This window comes from Hemiscyllium ocellatum, chromosome 12 (assembly GCF_020745735.1).
Source record: "Hemiscyllium ocellatum isolate sHemOce1 chromosome 12, sHemOce1.pat.X.cur, whole genome shotgun sequence".
Classification (NCBI taxonomy): Eukaryota; Metazoa; Chordata; class Chondrichthyes; order Orectolobiformes; family Hemiscylliidae; genus Hemiscyllium; species Hemiscyllium ocellatum.
This window is the reverse complement of record NC_083412.1, coordinates 37,796,571-37,817,050: the sequence shown is the minus strand read 5'-3', so window position 1 is coordinate 37,817,050 and position 20,480 is coordinate 37,796,571. Positions and strand designations below refer to the sequence as shown.

The window sequence follows — 20,480 nt, the reverse complement described above, 5'->3', positions numbered from 1 at the left end:
ATCTCATTGAAGTAAAATGTCCTGTCCACGAGTTTACATAAAAGTAAAATTTGTATTTATACAGCACCTTTTTGAAAGATTGGACAAATGAAAACACCTTAATCTTTCTTTAAAGTGTAGTCACTGTTAGAATGCAGGAAAACGGAAGCTCTACTTGCACAATGAACTCGTGCAAATTGCAATGCATTAATGACCAGATAATCTGATTTTTGTGATAGGAATCAAAAAGTGATGGAAGGCAGCACCTGCAGGGGCTAACAGTTTACCTTTCAGGTTGATGACCTTTTGAATGAAAGTCATCCTCCTGAAACGTTAACCACAGTTCTTTCCATAGATGCAGTGTTATCAGCAAAGTTTTCCAGCAATTTCACTCTGAGGTTGTGCAGAATTTTGGTTTTGCGTGAGTGTTTTTTTATGATGTTGACTGGGGAACAAATATTGGTTCGGACACTTCAGGGAACTCCCCTGCAGCAGCCTTGAAATAATGCTGTGGGACCTTTTATGTCCACCTGTGTGGGCAAATTGAGCCTTGGCTTCATGTCTACACAGTAGATAACACCTCAGACAGTACAGCTTCCTCAGTGCCACACTGAAGTGTCAGCCTGAAATGTTACACAAAACACGCAAACTTCTGGCTGAGGGGCAAAAATTGAGTCACGGCTGACACAAAACAGCTGACTGAACTGAAATCAGGCACTTTGGGTCCAAGATTATCACAAGTTTCTCTCAGAATGACCAGTCATATCGGTGGCTTGATAACTAACTGTTTCTATATCCAATTCCATTTGAAATCTCTGAAAGACTGAGTAAGCATGACGTTTGTCTATTTTGATACTAATGATGCTACGCATAGCAGTCAGCTCTCATCTAACTCCCATTTCGCCCATGTATGATGTACCAAGCCAAGGTAGCCCAGTGTAGACCAATCACAAAATATAAAATTTATTGGAAGATCTTGTGCTTATTGTACAATGCCAATCACGTAACAAAAAACACCACTTCAGTTCAACAGACTTCCTCAATTCTTCACGTTAATCCTTTCGCTAATTGGCCCATAATGATGGTTGAGTCAATTAAATCAGGACTGTACAATGCCAACCAATTTGTTATCTGTTTTGCTCCTGGACTTTATGCGCATACAGTTAGTTCTGCCATTGACACTGTGACTGTAACTCACCATTGATTATTTGTAATCTCCTCCCTATAAGAAACTACATTCTAATGGAGACATTTACTGCAGTATAAATGAAGATCTTGATATCACTGGAAACAATAACAAATTGCAAGAAACTGAATTGCTGTTCTAAACTACTGAGCTGTTAATTTTGCAGATGTTTGAAGCAAGAGCCGGCTATTTTAAAAAGACAGACAGATTGTAGCCTGTAACAATTCAATGTGACGACAAATTTATTTTTCAATTACATGTGGTTATTGTTCCACTTTAAAATGATAATTTTTAAGCGCAGAGTCATAGACATATACAGCACAAAAACAGATCCTTCAGACCAACTTGTCCATTTCAATCAGTTATCCTAATGTAATCTTGTCCCATTTGCCAGCACTTGGCCCACATCCCTCTAAACCCTTTTGATTCCGATGCCTTTTAAATGCTATAATTGTACCAGCCTCCACCACATCCTCTGGCAGCTCATTCCACACATGCACCATCCTCTGCCTGAAAAAGCTACCCTTAGCTCTCTTTTATATCTTCCCCCTCTCACCGTAAACCTGTGCCCTCTTGTTCTGGACGCCCCCATTCCCCTATCCATGCCCCTCATGATTTTATAAACCTCTATAAGGTCAGCCCTCAGCCTCTGACACTCCAGGGAAAACAGCCCCAGCCTATTCAACCTCTCCCTATAGCTCAAACCCTCTAACCCTGGTACCATCATTGTAAATCCTTTCTGAACCGTTTCAAGTTTCACCACGTCCTTCCCATAGGAGGGAGACCAGAACTGCAGGCAGTATTCCAAAAGTGGTCTACTCAATGTACTGTACAGCTGCAATATGATCTCCCAACTCCTATATTCAATGCTCTGACCAATAAGGGGAAGTATACCAAATACGTTCTTCACTACCTCATCTACCTGCGACTCCACTTTCAAGGAACTATGAATGTGCATTCCAAGGTGTCTTTGTTTATCAACACTCCTTCAGACCTTACCATTAAGTGTATAAGCCCTGCTCTGATTTGCCTTTCCAAGATGCAGCACCTCACATTTATCTAACTTAAACTCCATCTGCCACTCCTCGGCCCATTAGCCCATCTTACCAACATCCTGCTGTACACTGAAGTAATCTTCTTCGCTGTCCATGCACCCCCAATTTTGCAGACTTACTAACTATAACTCATTTGTTCACATTCAAATCATTTATATAAATGACAAAAAGCATTGGACCCAGCACTGATCTTTGCAATGCGCTGCTGGTCACAGGCCTCCAATCTGAAAGGCAAACCCCCACCACCACCCTGTCTTCTACCTTCGAGCCAGTTCTGTATCCTAATAGCTTGTTCTCCCTGTTTTCCACGAGATCTAACCTTGCTAACCAGTCTACCATGAGAAACCTTGTTGAACGCCTTACTGAAGTCCATATAGATTACATCTACTGCTCTGCCATAATCAATCCTCTTCATTACTTCTTCAAAACACTCAATCAAATTCGTAAGACATGATTTCCCATGCACAAAGTCATGCTGACTATCCCTAATCAGTCTTTGCCTTTCCAAATACATGTACATCCTGTACCTCAGGATCCTGTCCAACAACTTGCCCACTGCCGATGTCAGGTTCACTGGTCTATAGTTCCCTGGCTTTTCCTTACCACCATTCTTAAACAGTGGCACCACGTTTGCCAAGCACCACTCTTCTGGCACCTCACCTGGCACTGATGATGATACAAATATCTCAGCAAGGGGCCCAGCAATCAATTCTCTAGCTTCTCACAGAGTTCTAGGGTACACCTGATCAGGTCCTGAGGATTCATCACCTTTGTGCATTTTAAGAAATCCAGCACCTCCTCCTCTATAATATGGACATTTTTCAAGATGTCACCATCTATTTCCCCACATTCTATAGCTTCGATGTTCTTCTCCACTGTAAACACTGATGCAAAATACACATTTAATATCTCCCCCATCTCTTGCAGTTCCACCAATAGGCTGCCTTGCTGATCTTTGAGGGGCCCTATTCTATCCCTGGTTACTCTTTTGTCCGTAATGTATTTATAGAATCTTTGGATTCTCCTTATCCCTATTTGCCAAAGCTATCGCATGTCCCCTTTTTGTCCTCCTGATTTCCCAAGAGTAGATCAGGTTTTGCACCTTCTCTAGTCAGTACATCCCCATACTGAATCAGAAAAGTTTGTTGTGCACACTTAACAAATTCCTCTCTATCCAAACCCTTAACACTATGGCAGATCCAGTCTATGTTTGGAAGGTTAACATTCCCAACCATAATCACTCTATTATTCTTACAGATAACTGAGGTCTCCTTACAAATTTGTTTCTCAATTTCCCACCGACTATTAAAGGGTCTGTAATACAATCCCAATAAAGTGATCATCCCTTTCTTATTTCTCAGTTCCACCCAAATAACTTTCCTGGAAGTATTTGCAAGAAAATGTACAAGTCATTTATTGACCGCGGTGCCAATATTCAGGTGATAGAGTTGATGAAGACAATAAGATACAGTTCTTGGTGTCTATAACATTGTGGATAGTTGAAGACAGAAATATTAGAGTGGAGGTTGACAGGGAGGAATAAAAGTTGAGGTCTTGGGAGTTTAAGGTCACAATGATAAGAGCACAACGTGTTTACCAAAACAATAATTTCATCACAATTTGTTTCCTGTATCCTTCGTTGGTCTTTTCTCCTCCTACAGTTCGGATTCTTGCTGTTCATCGAAATTTTTTCACTTCTGATAAAATGTCAATTCATTCCTTTTATCTCTACCAGTGCTCACTGGTGGGCTAAATGTTTCAAAAAAATTGCCTGTTATTATTAAACATGTCACGGTTCCATTGTTGCGCTGCTCTCAATCCTTGAATAACATTTTGTTAAATGCAACATTCCGATCCTCTTCTGGAAGGTGTGAAATCCTGAGATGATGCACTACATAAAAAGGTTCATGCTATTTTCAGTGACTTGTGATAAGAGGTCTGCTAGCTTGGAGCAGCCTTTCAGATCTTATCCTCATTTTTTTTTGCTGAACAAACCTCCTCTATCGGTCAGTGCCACTTCTTGACATTCAGTATTCTGCAAAAAGATAAGCTGACTCTAACAGCAAACCTGCTCATACTTTCATTGATATCCAAGCTGCTGTGATCAAAAGTAAATCCTGAGCCAAAATTTCTGCCTGCCATTTTCATTAAAGAAATCCGAGAAGTGTTTTCCTCTCTCACCTGTGACTGTGGATGAGTGCATTGAAAGCCAAGCCATCGGACCAGCTGGATGTGAAATTGACGACATTAACCGGTCTGTAGTTATGGATGGACTGACGTACCCAGCTCAGCAGAATCTTCTCGCTATTGGTCTGCTGCAGGTTAGCCATGATGCCTTTCATAACATTTTTTACCTTAAAAAAAACAAGAAGGCAGACAAGTTAGCAGAACAGAACACTGGCTTTAGGGGCCCAGGACAATTAACACAAACTTGACCCAGTATTTTTTTTAAATTCTGCAGTAGGATGCAGGCATCACTGGTAGAGCCAGCATTTAATGTACAAGTAATGTACAACAAGAGCAGTGGTCCCATTACAGGTCACTCTGCTATAACGCGACAGTTGTGTTCCTTTGAAACCTCGCACTGTAGGAAATCGCACTATGGAAAACCACTATTGAAATCTCTGTACTCATTTAGTAGAAGGTTTGCGTTCCCCAAACAAAATCCACAATTCATCAATCGCATTATCGCCAATTTGCATTGATGAAATGCACGTAATACCAGAACAACCTATGCCAAACACTGGGGGACATCACTTGTTCCTTCTCTCTAGTCCAATATATTTTCCTCATCAATCTGTGCACAGATGTTATGACGCTCCTAGGAGCAGATGGGACTTGAGCCAAGACCACCTGACTCAAAGATAGGGCCATTACCACTACACCCTTCCCTCGCTAGTCTGATAAGCAACCATTCATTAATAATCATTGCTTTCAATCCATTAACCAATTTTATATGGTCAATATCCCTTTTAATTCCATGGGCCCTAATTTTAGGAAGAAGCATATTATGTGTTGTATAACCATACATCTTTCAAAAGTCCACAAACACAGTACTAATCCTTCTCAAAACTTGGTTAAAGAATCTAATGAAATGGTCAACATTAGGAAGTCAACGCTCCACACATATACCCAATGTCAATGAGAATAGAGCCCAGTAAAGATAGTGTTTACATCTTTCTGTAAATTACCTGCAATTGTGCTATTTTCTTTCTTCTCGATTATTTGGTGCCCTGTCATATCATAGCATGGCAGCTGATCCACTGTTTCTTAATTCTTAAGAGAACAGACTCAGTTTTTGATCATTCAATTCTCTAACCCCTTGATATTACTATAATAGGATTTTGATCACAACTGCCTCTTTGTTGCTCATCCATCTTTCCCAAATTTCTCATAGCCAAGAGTATTCAGTTTCCAGTCTTCCTCTTTATTCAGTCAGACCTGTGTTTTTGTTATTCAATGAATTAATTGAATGACAAGTGTCTCTTCCCTAGACTGGGGAGTTTCTGGACTCAAGAGCATATTTTTAGGATGAGAGGAGAAAGACATGAGGGACAACTTGTTTTTTTTTTTACAGAGTGGCTCATGTATGGAATGAACTTCCAGAGCAAGTGGAGGATGCAAATACAATTACAACATTTAAAAATACATTTGGATGAGTACATGAATATGAAATGTTAAGAGGGATAAGCAATAAGTACAGGCAGGTCGGGTAAGTTTAATTTGGGATGAATTAGCATGGATTGGTTTGAGTGAAGGGTTCAGTGCTCCACGATTCTAAGTTTCAAGTCTCACCAGACAACTGGTATCCACGACTCATCCAATTTATTCACCCACACTGCACATTTACAATGCAATTGCACTTTCCCACCCAAGTGATCTCCCCAATTCTTAATCTAATCTTTACTCAACTGCTGTACATCGCTCCAAACCATCCTACTACCTGATTTCACCTCACAGGTGATCCCTGCCATAGTAATTAGCCCCTCATCCAGTGTTAGTTAAGCTTCCCGAGGTCAGTTGTCTTTTTTATTGACATGTAAATTGAACAAGTTCCTGTTTCCCAAGAAATAATCCCAGGACCCTGAGAACCCAAAGCCCTTCTTCCTGCATCATTTCTCCATCCATGCGTTAACTTACTCTGTCCTCACATAGTTGTCTCCATTAAAATCTGCTGCCACAGCTCAAGAGTCAATTTAGCATTTAATCTTCTGTATAGTGGAGACATAACTAACATCTTCACTTTAATACCTAGGCCAGGTCAGCACAGCTAATAAATACTCCTTTCTTTCCCTCCCCAAAAAAAAGCTAAAGAAGCAGGCTCATACTTAGTCTCAGTAAAACCAAGACAATAATGACATTGCAAATGTAAATGCAAAACTAAGCTCACTCCTGCTGCCAGCAACCTACTAGCAAGTTTGGGAAATGATTTAGACTGCCTTGTCATTGCTTCCATCTGAGCAAACAGAGAATGATCTTTTAGATAGTTTTGATTCAAATGCTGCACAGCTCACTGTCTTGCAAGACACACTATGGAGGACGCAAATATAAATCATTACCAACATTGAAAATTAGAACCAATACAGATATCTTTCTTCAAAAGACCAAATCTGATCTCTGCTTTGAAATGGGAAAATTAACTGACATTAAAGGATTATGTTCTAAATTTAAGTTGAAATCAATAATCAGGATCTTCACTTGCAGAAAGATTTCAAGATTCATTTTCTTTAAGTATCTCGCAATCAGCAGCAATCCCGTAAATGATGACATAGTGACAAGAATAAAACTGAAGTGCCAATAAACTAATTCGCATTTGTTTAAAATGGAAAACATTTCAACAAATATCTGAACAATCTCTTCATTGTTTCTGATGGGAGGACTGACTTGTGCTGGCACAGTTTCCAATGACAGTGACATATCTTTCAAGCAGAACGTACAAATAGCAGTACATCATTCAATGTCTCAAGCTTGCTCTGCCATTCAATCAGATAACAGTTGACCTGTATTTCAATTCCATTTACCCTCCTTTGCTCCAGAGTCTTTCATACACTTACCTGACAAAAATCTAATTTTAAAAAAAACAGAAAATGATAGAAATGCTCAGCAGGGCTGCCCACACCTGAGGACTGAGAAAGGAACATTTTGGGGTCAATGTTCCTCACCCAGAGGCAGAAACAGACCTGGGGTCTGGACAGGGAGTGGCTTGGTATAACTTTGGCTTTCCCATCCCCCTGCCAATTGAGGTTAGCAAGTCAGGAGCTGAGGCGAATGGGAAGGGGATGGTTGGTAACCTGGCCAGAAACAAACTAGCTACTGCACAACCTTTCAGATCACTGACCTTTCATTCAATGAGGCCAGATGAAAAGTCAGTGACCTGAAACAGTAACTCTGTTTCTGCATCTGCAGATACTGCCAGAGATGTCAGTTGTTCCTGTATTCTCAAATTTCCCACATCCACAATATTTTGCTTTGTGAAGACTTGATAGTCTCACTTTGGAAACTGTCCTGTGACCCAGTATCTGCACATTGTTTTTGTGAGAAAAGGGATAGATTTCTCCTTTGGGTAAAACTTATTTGCCTGATTTCACTCTAAAATGACCTGCTATTTCTTGATTATGCTCCTGTGTTCCCAAATCAGAGTAGAGGAAATAGTTTACATATCTTATTTGTCAAGTCCGGATGAAACCTCAGCAATGAAGTACTATCCTTTTCAGATGCTTTGGAACAGATAGAAGTAGTTTGAGGAAGAAGCTTTGAAATGGCTTATATTTAGACTGCCCGGTTATATTCTCAAACATGTAATGATTAAAATGCTCATAACTCAAGATAATCACCAGGCACAAATCTCTCTTAAAGAAACATCATTTGATTTACACTAACAGCCTAGATGCACAAGCAATTGGTTGTCATCACATAAAGGTTACTCTAAAACTGGTCTTGCTGATCACACTGCATTGTGATGTTATCATTAACATTGCAGTTGCTCAACAGTGGTGTTGCCGTCACTAGCTTCGATTCTCATGAAAGCTACTTCTTGTTCTGTACCCCAACAACACTGCACATCTTTGAAAATGAGCCTACACATAATGAAAAAAGCAGCAAGCTCTTTGTTAAAATGTTCATGAATCAAACAAATCGTTGCACTGCTTTCACATCAGCTCTGCTGTAGCTCTCACTTCATCAAAACTGGGGTCAAGTCCAAATGACCTCAGACATTTCAATTGCATCATTTTCTTATTCAGCTTTAGGTTTATCTGATGAGATCGCTCTCGCAGTCATAGCAGATTGTGATTGTTGCCGGTGATGTCTTCTTCACTGCCTCTCCACATTGATATACTAGCAGATCATTCACAACAGCTTCTACTCTAGAAAGATTACCGACTATCCTGGGCTGTCTGCATCGATACTTCCATAACAAAAAACCTAGCAGTAGACACAACTGTATGTCATCCAGAATGCAGTTAGAAAATTGTTGCTTTCATCAGCTTCACTTGCCATTTGTTACTCGTCGTCCTTTGCCTTGATACATGATGGAAAGAAAGTTTGATGGCTCGCACGGGGCAGTGAGATCTCTTCAAAGCTGGACTCAGATCCTTATTCCAATTTTCCCTCACTGTTACCATGCTGATACTTCAGTCTGTAGGAGTTTCACTCTGTTGATTACCCTCTGCTTTTTCAGCTCTATTTTATCCTTCAGGCTTGATGTGAGGGCAGCTGGAACTCTTCCTACATTTGTCACACTCTTATCTTCCACAAGTTGATGTTCACCAGGGTGACAGCCAAAACATGTAAATACTCAGATTTGTAATCTTTGAGAATTTCTTCTGCTTGGTGGTGTGTAAAGTGCTGAAAATCTCTTCTGGCGTGTTTAAAATTTAGTTAAGATTTGCTTTCGCTGAGATGAGTAGATGGTGACTCAGTGGTTAGCACTGCTGTGTCACAGTGCCAGGGACCTGGGTTCAAGTTCACCCTCAGGCGACTGTCTGTATGGAGTTTGCACATTCTCCCAGTGTCTGTGTGGGTTTTCCTTTGGCTTTCCTCCCACAGTCCAAAGGTGTGCAGGCGAGGTGGACTGGCAGTGGGAAGTGCAGGGTTTGGGAGGGATGCTCTTTGGAGGATCAGTGTGGACTTGATGAGCCAAATGGGCTGCTTCCACACTGCAGAGATACCATAATCTGCCAAACAAAACTCCACATCTTCATTTTCCCCATTGCATTGGGCTTTCAATTTCAATTGCCCTCTTGGCACCAGAAAGCCTCAACCCTGGCTTCAAGAGCTTCAATTGAGAGTTACCATCTTAACTGAGTGACTTCTCACAGGTCTGCAAAGCTCATGATATTGTAAAAAGCACTGGGGGGATTTATCTGACACTTTACATTCATTTGATGCTATCCTTTCTATGGTGTGAATTCTAACAGTAACAAACTATTTATCATCTTTAGACAAGACAACGCTAACCTGTTGCATGGCGCAAAGTGATTCTTCAGAAGCATCAGCTGACACATTTTGAGAAGCCATCCCTATGGGCTTGCTTGGCTTTGTTCTGCTAAAACACACTGGTATTACAGTTCCTTAAAGTTACAGTACTGCTTTTCCCATACTGGACATATTTCCTTTCTTTTGTTTGATGTCCTTTGCATTATTTTCAGCCTCATGCCTGTACTCTGCAGTATTTTGCTGGCTTTTCTGCACATATTTATGTTTTCCCCCAGTACACTGGGTTTGTTTAGTCTATGTCTCAGCAGAATGCCAATCGTCATCTGACACAATCTCAGAGCTTCTGTATGTGTCAATAACTTCCTTGAGATAAACTTTCGCCTCACTCAACAGATGTACTTTCATGGCAGGATCTTATATGCCTTTGACAATGTTATCTCAGCTGAGATCATTTATCAAGTACCCAAACACGACAGATTCAGCCAGATGTCATCACAATATTGATTTATCATCATTCCCAGTCCAAAGCCCTGATGTTGAACCCACAAGTAACATTAATATCTGTTTAAAATTGTGTCTCCAAAGATTTTGAAATCATTTTGTTCCCAAGTGCGATCTAAGCTGCAACACAGCTTAAGCTGTCGTTCCCCAGCACAGATAAAAGAGTTGCTAACCTTATTTACTAAGTACTATTTCACTGTTTTGCTACCAAAATGAGAAAATATTCCAATTCTCTCTCTCATCACTTCTACAGGAGCAGAGAGTGGAAAATTCACAGCCATTTCTTTTTATTTCTTTCAGTGGCTGCCTATTTATAGCTCTGAAAATCCAGTGGACAGTCTTTGCTATCTTTTTCAGAACAGCTGGTTCTCTTACAGTTCTCAAAGGGCACACGTTTTCAGCCACACCACTCTGTTTCAAGTGGGGTATGTTTAATGACTCCCACTTACTGCCCACATAAGGCACTTACAGCAGAGATACAGCATGCCAGAACACTAAATAGTACATGACTTGCACAAGTACATTAAGCATTCCTCCAAAAGCTGTTGAATCCCTTGATCATTTTAAACATCTTAATTAGATCACCCTTCAGTTCAACCTTCTAAATTCAAGCTAATATAAACTAAATTTATCAAAACCATGCTCATAATATAGCTTGTTAAACCTCAGTATTATTTGTGCTGGATCCCCAGAGACTAATAATTCCTTCCTAACATATGGTACCCAAACTACATACAGCATTCTAGATGTGGACTAACCAAAGCTCTATGGAATTGAAATATTTTAAATTTTCGTATTGTGCTCCAAGATCTTAAATGCAAAGGTCAAAATGGCATTAACCTTTCTGATCACTTTTAGCGATTTGAGTACTCAGAACTATTTGCTTCTCCCCTGCTCACTTTTTGGACAGCATTTGAATGAATTTAAGCTTCTCCACATTGAAATCCATTTGCTACATTTTTTCCACACTTGTTGACTCTATCCATTTGTACATTCCCATCTACAGAGTGTATTGAGATTCAGGTACCTTTGTAAGCCTGAGCAAACGAGTTCAATTTTATGACTGGCATTAAATTAAAAATATAGAGGTGGCCATAAGAGCAAAATACTAAGCACAAGGAAATATTCATCTGTTCTTCGCAAGTAATTTCACTGAGGATCATCTAACATCACTGATCAAATCAACGATTCTATGGTTGTGGTATCAATTAGATGAAGGATTCTATGAACCTGATGCTTAAATGGCTATTTGCAAACTCAAAGCATAAAATGAACAAAAAGAAAATAATGCAGATGCTGAAAATCTGCAACAGAGAAAATATTGGCAAAACTCAGCAGGTCCATTACAGGCCTGGCAGCATCTGTAACAACAGACACAAAATTAACACTTTGAGCCCAGAATGACTTCACATCAGAACTCAAAGATATTAGAAAATGCATTTTATTTTAATTACTGTTGAGAGGGACAGAGGAGGAGCAAGAGGACAGATGGTGTAGATGCAAGTGGGTGAAAGGGAGAGAGTTGGTCTTTTCTACTACGCAGGAAGTAACCTAGATACAAACATGACACCATTGTAGGAGAGGGGTGCTTGGGGGAAGAGGGATGGAATCTAAGCAAAATTGACAGTACATAACATCGTCAGTTTATGAAGTTATTGCAGCCCCAGAATATCAATATTCAATTGAGATGAGGTTTTGTTCTTCACACTTATAATGTACTTCATTTAAATATTGCAGCTGACCCAGGACAGAAATGTTAGCAAGACAGCAAGGCATGCTTTCGTGAAATGGCAAGCAACTGCACAGTTAGCTTCATTCCTCCAGAGAGACACGTCCCATAAAATGGTTACCTAATCGGTGTTGGGTCTTGTCAATGGAAAGGAGACCACATTGCGAGCACCGAATGCAGTCAGCTTGATTGAAAGTAGTACAAGTGAAATGCTGCTTCACTTGGAAGATGAGTTTGGGACCTTGGACAGCAAATTACAGTATATGCTGGAATCTGTACTGAAAACAACAAATGCTGGAAATGACAGCAGGTCAGGCAAAATCCATGGAGAGAGAGCAAGACAACATTTAAAGTCTAGATGATTCTTCATCAGAGCTGGTGAAGTGTGGAGGGCACAGCATTTGCATGATAGTTTAGGGGCGAAGTGGTGGGAGGGGGCTAGTGCATGTAGGGTGCTGGGGAGAAAGGATGTTCATAGTTCAGACTGAGTGATCAGAATGTGAGAATGGCAGAACAATGGTGTGTCTTCTGCCAGGCTGGAAAGGATAGACAGTCCCATTGGGATGTGGATAGTTTTGGGGGGGGGGGGGGGGGGAAGCAGGGTGGTCACAGCGAAGAGGACATGATAACAGACTGTAACAAGCTAAAAGAAAAGGCAGAAATGGAAGATGGTTCACAATGTGAAGGCGTTGAATTCAATATGAAGTCCAGAAGGTGTAAAGTGCCTAGTTTGGAGCAAAGTGGTGATTCAGCAAGTGTTACACCTTCTGTAATAGCAACTTAGGACACTTCTGATGAGAACAAAATCAAGCATTTTACTTCAGGTCATCAGAGTTTAAAAGAAAATCTCTTAGCAGGGTTACAGAAAAGACAAATACTCTCAAAGCACATAATTCTGTTCTTCAAATATTATCTCTACTACATTATTAAAAATATTATTGTCCACAAAAGTTACTTCATACATTGTTAATTTGATCAACATCATGAGTTAAGAGGAACTTCTCATCTTTCCACTTCATCTGTTAAAAGGGTTGAACCTCTGTTCGCAAGTGGGGACAAAAATAATAGGAAACAGCTACACTATTGTGCCCAGAGAATGTTTCCAGGAAAAGTAGACAGTGCATTGCCTGCTCAGTTGACAGAAGCAGAAAGCTGATTAACATTGTATTGGCTCTAATTAGGGGTCATCTTTCCAGCTTTGGGCAGACTGAACATTGGAGTAGGTTGCAGGCAGTAAAGTAACATTGGCAGTCCAGACAATTCATCTGGAAATTTTTCTCCATTGTTCCATGGGATCTATTGGCTTTGGCCCGAGGAATTGGTTCTTCCAAAGTATACTTTCAAAGTCATTTTTATATCAAAACATCCTTGGTTTCCACCATCTAACTCAATAGTGCACACCAGTCTTGATGGCCTTCAAGATTCCAGAGCTTCCAGCTTTTTGACTGAGCTGCAGTAACAGAAGTCCATCATTTACAGAAGTAATTGATTGGTAAGTTGTTTCCAGGAGATTGAGACCCTGGTATCACCACCAACAGGTTCAGTCTCAGAACCCCCATGTGGGCCCTTCAATTGTTTGAAACCCATTTGAAAATCAGGGCAAAGTCTCACCCCAGAGGAAGGTTAGCAATTGATATGCCGTACACTTCTGAAAGAAGAGTTAGACAGAAACTACCATTATCGCTGAGGCCATTTCAGAAGCTTTGGGAGTCTCTTTCATCCTAAAGGCTAGAGGCCCACCGCTGTATAACCACCAACTAGTTTGCACTATGGGCATTAAAATAGAACTCTTTTTCAGAAACTTTTGGCGGAAGACTATTGTAAGACACTGAGCAGGGGAAATCATGTTGGTTCAGTGTAGCGTTCTGAGAATCAGACTTGAAAAACCTCTGATGGGGAATTCTTCAGATATATTGCGTGCTCATCAGGCATGCATCCACAACTTGCTCAAAATACTCAGCAGGTTAGACTGCATGTGTGATGAGAGAAACAAAGGCATTGAGACAAATCTTACAAACAGTAACCGAGAAGGATCCCATTCTGTCAGAACTTAATGCAACAATGGTTTTCAAGGATCCAGAGGAGCCATCTTATTATCGAGGTTATTGAGCAAAACTCTGTAACCGTTCCTGCAGTGAAGTGGTGAGCACAAACATGACCTGGTCCTTGGTTGTTAAGGGAACTGAATAAGTCACAAGCATTGTGAGACATGAAGATGTTCTGATCTCAATGACTGGACCTCCACACCCAAACTATGTCCAGTTACATGATGCATGAAACAGATTCCCATTCTCCCATTGACCTTTGACATGATTGCTTCTGTCTCTGGTACGTCATGGGTGTTCTTGCTAGCTAACTGAAGGCTTCAGCAACAATGATGTAAATGAAGACTCACAGGATGCTCAGTGCGCAGGTACAGAAACATTCAGAAACTAGATTCCAGCAGCAAATGGAACAAAGCGTCCTTTCTTTAAAATTTACTGCAAATGTGGCTAACCCTATTGTAGCAGGCAGCTAACAAATCAGGTGATGCAACCGTGAGGGAAAATTCATCCAAAGTTGTAAAACATAATTTAGATCATTTTTGAAGATTGAGTACATAATTTAAATTAAATGTGCACATCATTGAACAGCTTTCTTCAACCCCAAATATAAAAAATCAGATGAAACATTGTCATAAACACATAGCGCAAGGCTGAGAGCCCAACTTTCCAATATGTACAGATTACCAAGCTCCATACAATCATTGCTATATTTTATCGTCATTCATCTCCATACATCTATATAACTCGACATAATATATAGTCCAAATTCAACTGTATTGCACACTTCCAGCACAGCTTTTATTTCTCCCCTAACCTTAAATATTAATGAAAGCAAATAAAAATTCTTCATCCTGCTGTTAAAATGGATATTTGTGATGATTTATTGCCAACAAATTAATACAACTAATACTCACACCTGGCCTCTGATTCATGACTGGAGGTACAAATCTTATCCTTAACCAGAACACAACTCCTTCCCAGACTAGGTTGTGCAGAGATAGTCATTTGTTGTGCTGCTCGCGTTGTTCACATGGTACTGATTAAATTTCCTCAGTAAATACTATATTGTAAAACCTTCACAAACCTTGCACAATATTGTATTAATAAATTAATACAAGCAAATTATTAAATTGTATTTTATCCTCCATTTGTATATTTATTTCTTTCCCATCTCTGGATCCAAGGGCTGCACAGTTGCTCAGTGGTTAGCACTGCTGCCTTACAGCACCAAGAACAGGGGATTGATTCCAGCCTCAGACAACTGTGTGTGGAGTTGGCACGTTCATCCTGTAACTGCATGGGTTTCCTCCGGGTGCTCCCGTCTCCTCCCACAATCCAAAGACGTACAGGCAAGGTTGAATGGCAATGGGAATTGCAAGTTCTTGGTGGGATGGTCTTCAGAGGATCAAATGGAGTCAATGGGTCAAATAGCCTACTTCCGCACAGGAGAGATTCTAATCTTTCCAAGTATTGTCTTCAGTCAAAGCTGACCAGTATTCTACTATTCACCTCTAGACCAATTCTCTGCTTTGTCATCACAACCATTACCAATCCACGTTTTGACACATGACACCTTTGATCTTTAAACTCCCTTATACTCTAACCGTTCATTCCATTCCAATTCTTCCTCTCCCTTTTCCAACAGTGGAAAACCCATCCATTTCCACTGCTGTTCCTTTCCAAAGTATCAGATATGATTCAAAGTAGACTCAGTTGCTCTCTCCAATTATGTTGTGTTACGACAAGGCAGTGAATCCTTGTTATTTAAACCAAACTCCCAGAAAAGCTCACCTTACTTTGTAATCTGTTGAAGTAAGAATGACAGAGAACTCCAAAATTCCACTATTTAATGAGAATAACATCAATTTTTTCAACTCTAAAAGTGAACATTAAGCAACAAATTTTCACAACTCTATGACCCCCTTGTTTTTAACTGCTTATCACGTGCCTCCAACTCTATAACAATACGCAGTTCCAATAAGCCCTTACTAAAATTACACCAACTTAATTACAAAACCACATAGCCACTGTCATCTTCTGTGACTTCACTCTTCCGGCTGAAGGTCTCCCTAGGTCTTCTTCTGTCTTTTTACGATGAGTATGTTTCATATGAAAAGGTACCTTTGATAAAGAGTGTTTTCTAATCTCTTGGGTCTCTCTCAATGGCAGCGCTCCCTCTCCAATTTTCAAAATATCCACATTTTTATATCCCCAGCATCAGATCGTCTCACTGGTTCAGTGTTGTCAAAACAATAAATTCAGCTCGATGGGGTTTTTGCATGCTGAGGCATAATTTTAACAGGTTGGTTAAATTCAAATTGTTGTCAAAACAGCAACCATTTCACAGCCAAATGTCACATACTTTCAATTTTCCAGTACACTCTGGGACTGCCATCAAGTCAAAAGCACAGGTGCCTGTAAGCTCTCAGTTCAGAACAGCATTCACTCTCTTTTAAAGGTACAGTACACATCTTCAACTTCATAACAGTTGTCAGAGCTACTTGGGTGCATCCAGCACTTTTAGTTTTTGATTCATAACGTCTGAAGCAGATTGGCATTGCAGGATATAAAACCAGTCAATTTAATGTGACTTACAATAAAGTACAAGGGTTAGGTGACTGTGCAAGTGAAAGGGTAAGAAGAGTTGCGTTACATATGCTTTTGCTTTAATTTTCAGCACCAGGAATTGATTTTTACTCTGCTTCAGAAGAGTAAGCTTGTCAGTGAGTATCGAGGGAGTTTGACTATTGTTTATTCAATCCCTCAGATTCAACTTAGTAAAACAATTGTTGGCATACTTAAAATTATATTTTAAAAATTAAACATAACATTGTGAATTAGAAAACATAAAGGATGTCAGTACAAGTGATGTATCATAATTGCAGCATGTTAGAGTTCCTGGATGCCAGGTCAATCCAGGGTGAACACATCAGGGGCAAATGTTTGAAGTTGAAGCAGCCTCAGCGCAGAGTATATGAACTGGAGACTGATTTACAGACATTGTGATGCATCACGAAGGGGAAAAGCTACTTCGGTTATTCATATTGGGATGCAGTCACATCTGTTGAGGGTGAGTTGTGAGACAATGGTCAGTGTTACAGGATCCTGGGTAATCCAAGATGGAGGATGGGAAAAATTTCTGGCTGTAAGAGCTGCCCCTTTATTTTTTTGAGGTATTTTAGGTGTTGGAGGTGATTTCCTCGAATTCCAGGAGCAGCAATTACTGTTTTATATGCTGTTGCATTGTTTTGGAAGTTTGGGGGAAAAAAAAGTCAAAACAACAGCAGTTTTAAGGCAAAAGAGCAGACAAAGGAAGCACATGGCGAGGACAGTGCAGGAGAGAGAGAGAACCTGCATAGTTACCACCTTTGCTGTTAGAATTTGAAAGAATGTGTTCTTTCTTGATTATATGTTTTTGGAGATAAGTCTCTTGATTAAACTTACAATATAAGCCATAGCTATTAATTTGACCTGGTGCAGAGTTTGTAGAGGAATAAGACAGTGTTATTTTCTGGTTCTGTAGATAGTGAAGGGGCAAAAATGGCCTTTGCAGTGATATGTACTTCTTGCCAGATGTGGGAGTTTAAAAGAGAGTTTAAAGGTTACTGCGGATTACATCAGGCATAAATGCTGTTGGATGCAAATCTTATCAGATCAAGTGGATCGGTTGGCGAGACAGATGGGAACGATGAGGAATTTGCAACACCAGCAGTATGTGATGGATGGCAGTTACAGGAAGGGGGGAAAGTCTCAGATACAGTCACATAGAGGGTTAACTCCAGGAAGGGTAAGAGAGGTCGGCACCTAGGGCAGGAGTCTTTTGTTGGTCTACCCATTTCAAACAGGTATGCTGTTTTGGAAAATGTAGGGGGTGATGGATTCTCAGGGGAACATAGCACGAACAGCCAAGTTTCTGGTATTGAGACTGGCTCTAATGCAATGAGGGATATGTTGGCTTCCAAGAGATCAACTGTGTTAGGGGATTCTGTAGTCAGAGGTACAGACAGACGTTTCTGTGGCCAGCAGAGGAAAAAGCAGAATGGTGTTTTGTTTCCCTGGTGCCAGGATCAAGGATGTCTCAGAGAGGATGCAGAATGTTCTCACGGGGGAGAGGGGCCAGCAGGAGGTCATTGTCCACATTAGAATCAACGACATTGGAAGGGAAAAGGTTGAGATTCTGAAGGGTGATTACAGAGAGTTAGGCAGAAATTTAAAAAGGAGGTCCTCAAGGGTAGTAACATCTCGATTACTTCCAGTGCTACAAGCTAGTGAGGGCAGAAATACGAGGATAGAGCAGATAAATGCACGGCTGAGGAGTTGGCGTATGGGAGAAGGATTCTCATTTTTGGATCATGGGAATATCTTTTGGGGTAGAAGTGACCTGTACAAGAAGGACGGATTGCACCTAAATTGGAAGGGGACTAAAATACCGGCAGGGAAATTTGCTGGAACTACTTGGGAGGATTTAAACTCGTAAGGTGGGGTTGGGACCCAGCGGGGTGGGACCCAGGGAGATAGTGAGGAAAGAGGTTCATCTGAGACGGGTACAGCTGAGAACAGAAGTGAGTCAAATAGTCAGGGCAGGCAGGGACAAGGTAGGACTAATAAACTAAACTGCATTTATTTCAATGCAAGGGGCCGAACAGGGAAGGCAGATGAACTCAGGGCATGGTTAGGAACATGGGACTGGGATAACATAGCAATTAGAGAAATATGGCTCAGGGATGGGTAGGACTGGTAACTTAATATTCCAGGATACAAATGTTACAGGAGGGTAGAAAGGGAGGCAAGGGAGGAGGGGGAGTGGCATTTTTGATTAGGATAGCATTGCAGCTGTGCTGAGAGAGGATATTCTCAGAAATACATTCAGGGAAGTTATTTGGGTGGAACTGAGAAATAATAATGGGATGATCACCTGACCGGGATTGTATTATAGACCCCTTATTAGTCAGAGGGAAATTGAGAAACAAACTTGTAAGCAGATCTCAGCTATCTGGAAGAATAATATGGTAGGGGATTTTAACTTTCCATACATTGACTGGGCCTGCCTTGGTGTTAAAGGTTTAGATGGAGAGGTATTTGTTAAGTGTGTACAAGACAATTTTCTGATTCAATATGTGGATGTACCTACCAGAAAAGGTGCAAAACTTGACCTACTCTTGGGAAATAAGGCAGGGCAGGTGACTGAGGTGTCAGTGGGGGAGCACTTTGGGGCCAGCAACCAAAATTCTATTCGTTTTAAAATAGTGATGGAAAAGGAGAGACCAGATCTAAAAGTTAAAGTTCTAAATTGGTGAAAGGCCAATTTTGATGGTATTAGGCAAGAACTTTCGAAAGCTGATTGGAGGCAGATGTTCGCAGGTAAAGGGACAGCTGGAAAATGGGAAGCCTTCAAAAATGAGATAACAAGAATCCACAGAAAGTATATTCCTGTCAGGGTGAAAGGAAAGGCTGGTAAGTATAGGGAGTGCTGGATGACTAAAGAAATTGAGGGTTTGGTTAAGAAAAAGAAGGAAGCATATGTCAGGTATAGACAGGATAGATCGTGTGAATCCTTAGAAGAGTATAAGGCAGTAGGAGTATACTTAAGAGGGTAATCAGGAGGGCAAAACGGGGACATGAGATAGCTTTGGCAAATAGAATTAAGGAGAATCCAAAGGGTTTTTACAAATACATTAAGGACGAAAGGGTAACTAGGGAGAGAATAGGGCCCCTCAAAGATCAACAAAGTGGCCTTTGTGTGGAGCCACAGAAAATGGGGGAGACACTAAATGAGTATTTTGCATCAGTATTTACTGTGGAAAAAGATATGCAAGATATAGATTGTGGGGAGATAGATGGTGATACCTTGCAAAATGTCCATATTACAGAGACGGATGTGCTGGATGTCTTGAAATGGTTAAAGGTGGATAAATCCCCAGGACCTGATCAGATGTACCAGAGAACTCTGTGGGAAACTGGAGAAGTGATTGCTGGCCCTCTTGCTGAGATATTTGTATCATCGATAGTCACAGGTGATGTGCCAGAAGACTGGAGGTTTGCAAACGTGGTGCCACTGTTTAAGAAGGGCGGTAAAGACAACCCAGGGAACTATAGACCGGTGAGCCTGACCTCAGTGGTGGGCAAGTTGCTGGAGGGTATCCTGAGGGACAGGATGTACATGTATTTGGAAAGGCAAGGACTGATTAGGGATAGTCAACATGGCTTTGTGCATGGGAAATCATGTCTCACAAACTTGATTGAGTTTTTTGAAGAAGCAACAAAGAAGATTGATGAGGGCAGAGCAGTAGATGCGATCTATATGGACTTCAATAAGGCGTATGACAAGGTTCACCATGGGAGACTGATTAGCAAGGTTAGATCTCATGGAATACAGGGAGAACTAGCCATTTGGATACAGAACTGACTCAAAGGTAGAAGACAGAGGGTGATGGTGGAGGGTTGTTTTTCAGACTGGAGGCCTGTTACCAGTGGAGTGCCACAAGGATCAGTGCTGGTCCTCTACTTTTTGCCATTTACATAAATGATTTGGGTGCGAGCATAAGAGG

At 40.7% G+C, this 20,480-nt stretch overlaps 1 protein-coding gene across 6 annotated transcripts in view; it reads right to left on the bottom strand.

Moving 5' to 3' along the window:
• Positions 1-20,480, bottom strand: part of dmd (dystrophin) — a 1,983,095-nt gene that overhangs the window by 1,397,356 nt on the left and 565,259 nt on the right. For all 6 annotated transcript variants that reach the window (XM_060833515.1, XM_060833512.1, XM_060833514.1 and 3 more), the window contains exon 6: positions 4,402-4,574. In XM_060833515.1, the coding sequence (XP_060689498.1) occupies positions 4,402-4,574 (173 nt within the window). The remainder of the gene's footprint in view (positions 1-4,401; positions 4,575-20,480) is intronic.